At 45.2% G+C, this 11623-nt stretch overlaps 1 protein-coding gene across 1 annotated transcript; it reads left to right on the forward strand.

The window, feature by feature from the left end:
* Window positions 1-1838: 1838 nt before the first annotated feature.
* On the forward strand, window positions 1839-11623 carry LOC120019269 (solute carrier family 22 member 6-A-like). Its single transcript, XM_038962582.1, has 9 exons — window positions 1839-2234; window positions 6527-6630; window positions 7148-7302; window positions 7484-7652; window positions 8066-8189; window positions 9018-9124; window positions 9930-10141; window positions 10697-10805; window positions 11386-11623. The coding sequence occupies exons 1-9, from the start codon at window positions 1839-1841 to the stop codon at window positions 11621-11623; spliced, it is 1614 nt and encodes a 537-aa protein (XP_038818510.1).

Genomic DNA, 11623 nt, shown 5'->3' on the forward strand with positions numbered 1-11623 from the left:
TGGAGTGTGCCGGCTCTCCTTTAATTTTTCAAGTGTTCTACTCCGCTAGCCATCATTATAAAGAAAGCATTTGCCCTTTATGGAACTAAACATTAACTTGGATCATTATCAGGGAGAAACAATTGACAAACAAATTGTTTCTCATTGGCTTCCTGTTCTTCCAACACTGCCATTCACAGGATCTATTGCATAGACGCTGTCTTCATGTCACTCGAGAAACACAGGAAATCTTCACATGCTAGTTTCACATGTGAGTCTTAGGAATATGATCATGATAGTCAGTGGCAGTCATTTCAACATCCAGACATTATTGAGTTCCTCCCTAGTTGAGAGCGATGGGCTGTGGCTCATTGAGAGAAAAGAGCACTCACCATGTTCAAACATGTGACACCACAACAGGGGAGAAGATGAAATGATAAGAGCCAGGGAAAATGGGTAATTATGGAGTTGCCAGAGTACATGCCTTTCATTTGTGTCATGTACAAGTCCCCTGCCTGTCACGCCCTGGCCTTAGTTATCTTTGTTTTCTTTATTATTTTAGTTAAGTCAGGGTGTGACATGGGGGATGTTTGTGTGTTTTTGTCTAGTCGAGGGTGTTTGTATTGTCTAGGGGGTTTTGGTAGAGTTTATGGGGTTGTGTTCAGTGTAGGTGTTTAGGTATGTCTATGGTTGCCTGAGTGGTTCTCAATCAGAGACAGCTGTCTATCGTTGTCTCTGATTGGGAGCCATATTTAAGGCAGCCATAGGCATTAGGCAGGTTGTGGGTAATTGTCTATGTCTAAACGTTAGTAGCGTGTGTCTGCACTTTGGTTTTGTAGCTTCTCGTTTGTTGTTTTTTTTGTTAGTTTGTAAAAGTGTTTCGTTTCGTGTTCATTTTCTCTCAATAAAAAGGAAGATGTATTCGTATCACGCTGCGCCTTGGTCCACTCTTTCACCAGAAGACGATCGTGACACTGCCATGTTATTTATCTGCTGCTTTTGTCTGGCCAGCTTAGCCCCAGCCAGCTCTCCCCTGTTGGCATCCCCATGCCAGATGAATGATTGGGTGGCAGAGAGAATTTGCATTTCTTTAGAACTTGGGGCATTTGGTGGTGTTTTGCAACTGTAGTGTCTCAGGGGGAAGGCAAGTGGATTTACAGCTTAGCAATATTCCCATGTCATTGTTGGGAATCTGATTGTTGAAAATGTAATGTAAAGCAAAAATACATGTACACACACACACTTTCTAAGGAGTTGTCTGCACGATAACTTTGGGCTTAGGTTGACTTATTGTACATCCCTCTTGAAATTTGAGTCCCTCTGATACATTTGACAATTAGCCTTCACTTTATGTCTGTATGTTGTGTTATGGGCTTCTATATGACTTAATACCACTGTTTCCATAATATAAGGTTCACACCATGCAAATAAACAGAGGGAGAGCGAGCGAATGCAGTCACTCAGCTATCGCAAAGAGCAACTCCTCCTTCTGAGCTTGGACTCCACCCCATGATCTAGTTCCCTCCCCCCCTGCAGATGACAGTTATATTACCCTGCTAGTGCAGTGCCCGCGGGTTCACAACATCGCAGACGACAGCAACAGCCTGCCTGCACTCAGGGTTCACTACGCTACAGACAGGTGTGATTGCATCTGAATGAGATGACTGACACAACTCATTATTAAACCAGTCTTTGTAGATGATCCTGAGCTCTGTGCCAGCTGCCTCTCAGTCTTCAGCCTTCTGTTCCACTCTCAGATCTTTAGTGGCAACTTGAGAGTGCACTGCTGTGTTGGACTTGTATCCGTGGTGATATGTTAGGGTAAGGTCTGCATTGGAATAGCAGCCATGGAAAGAAGCATGAATTTTGATGAGATTCTTTCTCATATTGGGGGCTTTGGCAAGTTCCAGAAGAGCCTGTATGTGTGGATTTGCCTCCCCCAGATCCTGCTGGCGTTCCACATGCTGATATCCGTATTCACAGGGGCCGTCCCCCCTCATCTCTGTCGCTCCACCAACACCACCTGGCCCTTGACCGCCAGCTCATACCCTCCCAATTTAAACTTCAGCCTGGTGACCGGCCCAGACGGTGACCCTGGCCGGTCCTGCTCTGCCCCTGGGGGGATCCCTGGCACCCCGCTGGCTCAGCTGAATCACAGCACCGCCCTGGCCCTTAGTGACAGTCACACCACTGAGGGTTGCCAAGGGGGATGGGAATTCAGCAAGGAGACCTTCCACAGCACCGTGGCAACCGAGGTGAGTAAGAGACACGGCAGGAAAATGGACTTGGCAGGCTCTCTCTGTCTGTCTGTCTGGGGGGTTGAAATGTGATGAACACCTTCTGGTCCCACATTCTCACATGAATTGAAGCCATTCTGCAGTTGGTTATGTGGAACTCATTTTTCCCTGGAAGCATTTTTACAGCTATGTAACTGTGTAGTGGTGGTGATATCTGAACCTGATCTAGGCTGGGCTGCGGGAGAGTGGAGGGTTGTGAGATGGACTCCTGTGGTGCAGGCATCTCTCTCTCTCTCTCTCTCTCTCTCTCTCTCTCTCTCTCTCTCTCTCTCTCCTTTTCTCTCTCTCTCTCCTTTTCTCTCTCTCTAAAGCCTGGCCAGTGAAGTTCATTCCTCCCATGACCCACTAGTAAACAGTATGTGGATCAGGGTTGGGTGGGGGGATACTTGAATGAACTGATTGGGTCTAGTGCATCTTGAGGGACCTTCACACAGCGACACTAACCATAGTGGAATGGTCCCAGCCCGCAGAACATGTTGAAGGTTTTTGATTTACAAACACTGACCTAGGATTGCCCGTTCTTAATGTCTTAGTTTATTGTATTTTATTTTTTGGGGGGGAGGTTATGTGTGTATTGTTATTGTATTGCTATATATTGCTGCATTGTTGGGGCGAGAAACATGAGCATTTCACTGCACCTGCGATAACGTCTGCAGAACTGTGTACGCAACCAATAAACTTTGATTTGATCAGACCTCCACCGGGAGGCCGACTGTTAAAGGCTGTCTATACAGTAGGATGTATGACAACTCATAACCCGTTCGTTTACATTCCACAGGGTGTGGTTCCACCTCAAAAAGGGGGGGGGGCATCAGGAAGTCCAGTATCCAGTTGCAGAGGGAGGTGTTTAGTCCCAGGGTGAGCCATGACCAGCCTTCATGGCTATAGACGTGAGTGCTACGGGTCGGTAGTCATTTAGGCAGGTTACCTTAGTGTTCTTGGGCACAGGCACTATGGTGGTCTGCTTAAAACATGTTGGTATTACAGACTCGGACAGGGAGAGGTTGAAAATGTCAGTGAAGACACTTGCTAGTTGGTCAGCGCATGCTCGCAGTACACATCCTGGTAATCCGTCTGGCCCTGCTGCCTTGTGAATGTTGACCTGGCTAAAGGTCTTACTCACATCGGCTGTGGAGGGTGTGATCACACAGTCTTCCGGTACAGCTGGTGCTCTCATGCATGTTCCAGTGTTATTTGCCACGAAGCGAGCATAGAAGTAGTTTAGCTCGTCTGGTAGGCTCGTGTCACTGGGCAGCTCTCGGCTGTGCTTCCCTTTGTAGTCTGTAATGGTTTGCAGACCCTGCCACATCCGACGAGCGTCGGAGCCGGTGTAGTATGACTCGATCTTAGTCCTGTATTGACAATTTGCCTGTTTGATGGTTCGTCGGAAGGTAAAGCGGGATTTCTTATAAGCTTCCGGGTTAGAGTCCCGCTCCTTGAAAACGGCAGCTCTAGCCTTTAGCTCAGTGCAGATGCTGCCTGTAATCCATGGTTTCTGGTTGGGGTATGTACGCACGGTCACTGTGGGGACGACGTCATCGATGCACTTATTGATGAAGCCAATGACAGATGTGGTGTACTCCTCAATGCCATTGGAGATGCCACTGTCCCTGCTACTGCCACACCATTTTATCCAGCTGGTCTTGTGTTTCAATGGATTACAACATTTTCTTTGGAACTTTGGGTAGAAAACCAATAGCTTTTGCTCATGATGAAAATAAAATGTGTGGTCATCCTCACAATTCAAGCCAGTCCTCCATGAAAGTAATTCAGTTTGTCCTTCTCTTAGGCTTAATCTGTGTCCAGGAAATGGCTGCTCTGTGTGTGGTTTATTCCCTTCACAAAAGTTCTGGATTAGTTAGACCATTCTTGGTGAACAAGCAAACCATTATTCTACAGCAGTTCTAATGGTTTTAATGGTCTGGATATAGTCCCAAACAAATACCCAGCTAGCACATAACGTTCTGAGAACCAGATGTTTCTTAGAGCTTGGTGAGAGTGTGGTTGTCCTATGGTTATTTTGCATATAACCTTCCCACAACATTCTGGGAATGTTGCATCATAGTTGCTTGGCTTTGGAACATTCTCAGCACATATTGAGGAACTATCCTCTATCTTGTTAAGTGTGTTGGCCACTAATTGGCCACACCTGATCTTAATGAGTGCTAGTTTCCTTTGAAATGGGGTCTGTTTGAGTTGACTAAAATTAACAGCTTTGTATGAATAAAAGAAAACATGACATGTTAGCTCCATACTGGTGGAGCAGTGAACTAATTCCATAGGTAGAGAACATAAGATAGTAGGTTCGAATTTCACTGATGCCGTTCCACAATAAAAAAGAAATGTTTGCATGATTAATGCCTAAGCAAATTAATTTATATGTGTCCTAACTGTGCTTGGAGTTCATAACAGTTAACCTAAGCTATTCGTTTTATTAAAAGTCTTATTGAGACGTTCAGTGAAAGTTTTAAGGAACCTTAAAAATAACCTATCATTTTTGTTCTCAGAACGTTAATAAAACCTCCCAGGAAGCCTGCAGGCTGACTTCGGTCGTCAGTTGAATGTTGTTTCCTCCGACACATTGGTGCGGCTGGCTTCCGGGTTAAGTGAGCGGGTGTTAAGAAGCGTGGTTTGGCAGGTCATGTTTCAGAGGACGACTCCCTGTCGGGGAGTTGAAGCGATGAGACAAGGAAGCATGCAGACTGACTTCGTTCCCCTGCAGGCTGACTTCGGTCGTCAGTTGAACAGTGTTTCCTCCGACACATTGGTGCGGCTGGCTTCCGAGCACGTTGGGGAGTTGCAGCGATGAGACAAGATCGTACTCATGAAATTGGGGAGAAAAAGGCGGTATTTTTTATTTATTTTTTAAAATCCTCACAGGACAACTTTTAAGGAACCATAGTAAAACATTCTCAGAACCTCCCTACAACTAAAAATGTACCTTCCCAGAAGCGGCAAAATGTTCTCTTCCGTTCTCAGAACGTTTAAAAACGTTCAGTTGTACCGGTCAGACCCGCAAAACACCAGTCTCAACGTCAACAGTGAAAAGGCGACTCGCAAAACACCAGTCTCAACGTCAACAGTGAAAAGGCGACTCCAGGATGCTGGCCTTTTAGGCAGAGTTGCAAAGAAAAAGCCATATCTCAGACTGGCCAATAATTTTTTTTTTTTTATTGATGTGCAAAAGACCACAGACACAGAACTCTGACTGGAAGGCCAGCATCCCGGAGTCGACTCTTCACTGTTGAGTTGAGACTGGTGTTTTGCGGGCACTATTTAATGAAGCTGCCAGTTGAGGACTTGTGAGGCGTCTGTTTCTTAAACTAGACACTAATGTACTTGTCCTCTTGCTCAGTTGTGCACCGGGGCCTCCCACTCCTCTTTCTATTCTGGTTAAGCCCAGTTTGCGCTGTTCTGTGAAGGGAGTAGTACACAGCATTGTACGGTATCTTCAGTTTCTTGGCAATTTCTCGCATGGAATAGCCTTCATTTCTCAGAACAAGAATAGACTGACGAGTTTCAGAAGAAAGTTCTTTGTTTCTGGCCATTTTGAGCCTGTAATCGAACCCACAAATGCTGATGCTCAAGATACTCAAATAGTCTAAAGAAGGCCAGTTTTATTGCTTCTTTAATCAGTACAACAGTTTTACGCTGTGCTAACATGATTGCAATAGGGTACATTGTACCTTGTACCTTGTACTTTCACACACATTTATGGTAAAGAAATGCAAACTAGTGACTTCAATGGCTAACTTCTCTGAACAAGGGGGGAAAACATCAGATTCACAGGGAATACATTACTTAGGATGAAGAAGCAATACTCCAAGCCGCAGCTCCATACTACTTGTCAGACATAGAGAACTGATACTGTATACTGGTTGTAGGGGTGAGATTGGTGGTGGGTGCGTCAGTGGCTTTTGACCCTTTTTATTTGATTTTCAACTAAATAATGTTGCAGGAACCCTAATCTTATCGATTTGTAAATACAGACACGATTTCAGAACAATCTAAGATGGTGGGTGTCATGGCATGCTGATATTACATGGAACGACTCATTTGTTATTATTGATGTGAGAGCCATGATGGACACTTAGATGGAATCTGTTGAGAAGCATGTGCTCATAGGCTTCTATAGCTCATGGGCAAAATATTTGGACACCACAGTCAAAATACAGTTACAGGGCTGTGCAATAGGTGCTTGCCAATATGACGTAGCTTTTTAACTCATTTGAACCCTCTGTCCTTGACAGTGGGATCTGGTGTGTGACCACGCCAATCTAAACCATGTTGGTTCCTCAATCTACATGTTTGGTCTTCTAGTTGGCGCTGTGCTGTTTGGTTTCTTAGCTGATAAGTAAGTATAAAACAACTGTGCATTTTCCACCATGTGTTTTTTTTTAAATCTCATTTAGCCTGATGATCTATGAGACATGTATTCTAGGTAGGTCACAAACTTAATGCAGGGTCATGCTAAACGAAACTCACACAAACTCAGTCCCACTTTAGATGCAGTAAAACAAAAATTGAGCTCAATGAACGCTTTGCAGCTTGTATTGATATTTACATTTGCTGGCACATTTTCTTTGTGTAACTCGGATTATTTATAGAAAGTACACAGAGAAATGTCTGCACAGACTATTTTCAGTAGAAGCAGTCTTATTCAGAGCTCTTGTAGGCCAGCCAAGTCAATAGCATTTGAAGCGTTTTAACACGGGATATTAAAGAGTGCATCTAACTTGCAGCACATTTCCCACTCCCAATCAGTCCAATTCATTCTCAACACACCCGTACAGTACCGTGAGTGAGGACACCTCAAGTGAAACAGTTTCTAGTCATTTAAAAAGGTATAATCTCCCTCTTTCTTGTTTCAGGTATGGAAGCAGGAACATAATCCTGGTTGGTTTGACTATCCAGTCAACCTGTGGGGTCGGAGCTGCGTTCGCCCCAAATTTCTACATATATGTTTTCCTGCGCTTTGTTGTTGGAACCACTATTTCTGCTGTCATCATGAACGCATTTGTTTTAGGTCAGGCTCTCTCTCTCTCTCTCTCTCTCTCTCTCTCTCTCTCACTCACTCACTCACTCACTCACTCACTCACACACATACATTAAATATTCATAAAGTTATTGACTTGTGGTCTTAGCAAAATGAAGATGATAAGGTGCTGGTTTTCTACTCTCTATACTGATTTGTTCGTGGCCCAAAGGCACAGAGTGGACAGGATCAAAGCACCGCATGCTAGCTGGGATCATCACCGACTACTTCTTTGGGTTTGGCTACATCATCCTGGCAGGCCTGGCCTACCTCATCCGAGACTGGCGTAAACTCCAGCTGGCCATCTCAGCACCAGGCTTCCTCTTCATCTTCTACATCTGGTGAGTCACTGGCCAGCTGCAGTATGCCTATAGCCTGGACTACAAACTGAATATCACTCACTTTCATTATCTTCAGTAAAATGAAAGGATCATTCAGTTTGGATTCCAGGCTAGCACGCCAACCCACTAAAGGAGAATTTCAAGAGAATGAAGAGGAACCTTTTTGTCTTCAATAATCCAAGCCAGATGGGTCATGACATGCCATTTGGGAATATCTAAGTATATCTAAATTGCACGTTTGTGTGCATATTTTCCCTGATATTCTAGGACAAGTATTGGCCTACTTCCTACCTCATGGCTAAATGTAACTTCATGTTTATCTCTTGTTCCCATGGGGTCAAACTAATGCCCGTTGTCATATGTAGTTGATTATGTGTGTGGCTCAATTGAACACCTCTCCTCTACCTTCTTAGGGTCCTACCAAAGTCGGCTCGGTGGCTGATGGCCAACCAGAGGTACGAGGAGGCCATGGATCTGGTCAGGAAAGCAGCTCTAATGAACGGCAAACCCCTGCGGGAGGACATAGAGATATGTCAGGTGTGGTTTGTTGGTTATGTTGTTTTGTCCACAGGCTAATTGCTATAGAGAGAAATTCCAACAGCCTTGATAAAAGCACTTGCAAAACAACACTTCTATATGCAAGCAATGTTAAGAGCAATAGCGCTAAAGCCTGAGCGTGTGTAACAGTATAACTTTAGTCCGTCCCCTCGCCCCGACCCGGGCGCGAACCAGGGACCCTCTGCACACATCAACAAGTCACCCACCACTCCACAAAAGCCGCGGCCCTTGCAGAGCAAGGGGAACCACTACTTCAAGGTCTCAAAGCGAGTGACATCACCGATTGAAACGCTATTAGCGCGCACCACCGCTAACTAGCTAGCCATTTCACATCGGTTACACTCAGCCCCCTTTCGACCTCCTCCTTTTCCGCAGCAACCAGTGATCCGGTCAACAGCATCAATGTAACAGTATAACTTTAGTCCGTCCCCTCGCCCCGACCCGACCGCGAACCAGGGACCCTCTGCACACATCAACAACAGTCACCCACGAAGCATCGTTACCCATCGCTCCACAAAAGCCGCGCCCTTGCAGAGCAAGGGGAACCACTACTTCAAGGTCTCAAAGCGAGTGACGTCACCAATTGAAACGCTATTAGCGCACACCACCGCTAACTAGCTAGCCATTTCACATCGGTTACACATGTTAAATTGCTTTGCATGTTTTCCCTATACTGTAAGGCATGCAGTGGGGCATGAACATTATATAAATTGCATTGGTGTGCTTATCGCTTTGATGAGCTCATTCCTTTACTTATAACCATCACTGTGAAATGCTCATGGCTAATTTGCTCTTGTTATTTTCCAGGGGTACAAAGACATGGTGAAGATGGAGAAGAGGACAAAACACACAGTCATTGACCTGGTCCGAACTCCAAAAATGAGGAGGAGCTCATTGATCATGTTTTACCTGTGGTGAGTGTCCTGCCATTCTTTTCACAGTTCACTAATTGCTTGTGAAGTTGACAGCGATTAAGCCTCAAATACAATCTGTCATCGAGGGAGAAATAGACATACAGTAGATCTTTGTCAGGACACGTGCCTCTTGGGGGCAGGCAAGCATTTATCACATCATCAACTGTTTCAATTAGGTTTCTGCCGAACACTCACGCGTCAGTCGAACACACTCTAATCTTCATCTACTCTTTTTATTGTGGGTTGATCACTTGATGTGGTATGTCAATGGAGTTTGCAGAATTATTCACTGACCAATCTTCTCAAGGCCTCCTTAGGTCCCTGTGCTTGTTGTGTAAGCCATTCGAATTGCAGTGTGTCCACTCACCGAGGTGACACTGGAGGATTAGTATTCGAATGTGAATACTTTACGTAGCTTACCAGGCCATGAGAAATGAGAAGAGAAATTGCCAATAGACGTAACTTTTTCCCTATTGTGAAATGTTGTGTTATATTCCATATCCAGTCCAAGTTAGAGGAGGCCTTCTTTGTACTTTTACTCTGGTAGAAAAGTCCCTTGATTATGCCAGGGTTGTATTACCCTGTCTGTGGCTAGAGAGACACGTTCTTCTAATTTCCTATTCATTGCAACATTAACCTCTCATCTCTCACCCTGTGTACTGTAGCTCTCTATTCTGCATGGTAGACTTGTGGCAAACCAGAGGAAGAAGGAAGTCCTTGTTTCACTGCTGTGACAGTAGTGTGTTATTAACCCCTTCTTTGCCTCATCAGTGTTTCCCCTACCATTCCATCTCTGCCTGTCCAGGTTTGTCAACGTGCTGGTCTACTACGGCCTGTCCCTAAACATCTCTGACTTTGGGATGAGCATCTACCTGACCCAGCTGATCTTTGGCCTGGTGGAGATGCCTGCTCGCACCATCACTCTCTTCACCCTCAACCGCTCCAGGAGGATATCCCAGATAGCCTTCCTCGTTGTGGGAGGCCTAGCCTGCCTGCTCACTGTCTTCATTCCCGATGGTACGGAGCTTTCCAGAGAAAACTCTGCTTCCTTTAATGTGCCTTTTAAAGTATTGTTTCTAAACATCCTGAGGTACATGATCAGTTATTGTATCCCCCTGGCACTGAAAATACTTCAGTTGACTGAAGTTATTGACATTGAATGATGCCATAGTTGTGTTGTTTTATAACCCTGTTTGTTAGGGTTTAGCTAGAGTCAATGGAAAGTCTTTGTGAAACTGAAAAAGGTATTCAAGCCACAATATTTATTTGTAGATACCAAGCTCCTTTTGTAATAGCCAGAGTTTGTCACCGACGTAACCTCCTGGATGTGGAGTAAGAGTTGTTAAAGAACTCCCACCGCGGCCCTCAGGGAAGTCATGTCAGTCTCACACTCGAGGCCACTACCTTAGGTGTTTACGGTCTCCAGTTAGAATGCGGTGGATTGATCCACAGAGATGTAGACTTGAGTTGCAGGTGCTATACATATACACAGCCCAGCTCTTTACCCCTTTAACGTCTAACCCCATCACTTCTCTCTCTCTCTCTCTCTCTCTCTCTCACACACACACTCAGATCTCTCCATTGTTAGAACAGTCCTGGCCATGGTGGGAAAGTTTGGGATCACCGCCTCCCTGTCCATAGTCTATGTCTATTCAGCAGAGGTTTTCCCTACTGTCATAAGGTGAGCGTCTGGTCAATAGGGCTCCGGTCAAAAGTAGTGTTCTGATCACTAATATGGACTGCTGATGTCTGGGTGTGTTTCCAGCAGAGTCAAACAGGTGTAGATCATGAGGTCACAAAATGAGTCTAACCATCTTTGGAGTTGTTTAAATAATCCTCTCCGCTACTCAGTCAGTATCTCTGTGACCTTTCTTTTGTTCGTGGAGAGGGGGCTGAGGTATTTCGTGAGCAAGATAACTGGCATCAGTGTGTAACAGTGTGTAACTTGTGGTATCAGTGTGTAACATTGCAATAGCCAACTTGGGCTCAGTAGATTTATGTTAGGGTCAGCGCAAGCTTCTGATAAGGTTTGAGACAACTGCTCAAGAGGGTTTTGACCCTATTAACAATCCTCTTTCATTGTATTCTGTTTTCGATATGCAAAGTTATTCATTTGCCTTGATGTAAACAACCACAGTAAGTACTGTAATTGCTTTGGGATGTTGGCGAGACTAATCTTGATCCACAGTCTTTATTACAGCACTTTAAATATAACGTTGTGACGTTAGTTTGGCTGAACAAGTCTCCAATGTGATCCTCAGGCAGAGTGGGATCGGTATGGGCTCCATGTGTGCCCGGGCAGGGGGAGTCCTGGCCCCAATCATCTACCTGTTGAGGGGTGTCAGTAAGAAGGCTCCTATGGTTCTGTTTGGTCTGTGTACTCTGCTAGGGGCAGCCCTCACCCTGCTGCTGCCTGAGACAGTCCACCAGCCCCTGGCTGACACCATCCAGGATGTGGAGGGATCCAGCATCAGGTCTTTACCCTATTTTGTCCACTGA

This window comes from Salvelinus namaycush, chromosome 24, assembly GCF_016432855.1.
Source record: "Salvelinus namaycush isolate Seneca chromosome 24, SaNama_1.0, whole genome shotgun sequence".
In the NCBI taxonomy this organism is placed as follows: domain Eukaryota; kingdom Metazoa; phylum Chordata; class Actinopteri; order Salmoniformes; family Salmonidae; genus Salvelinus; species Salvelinus namaycush.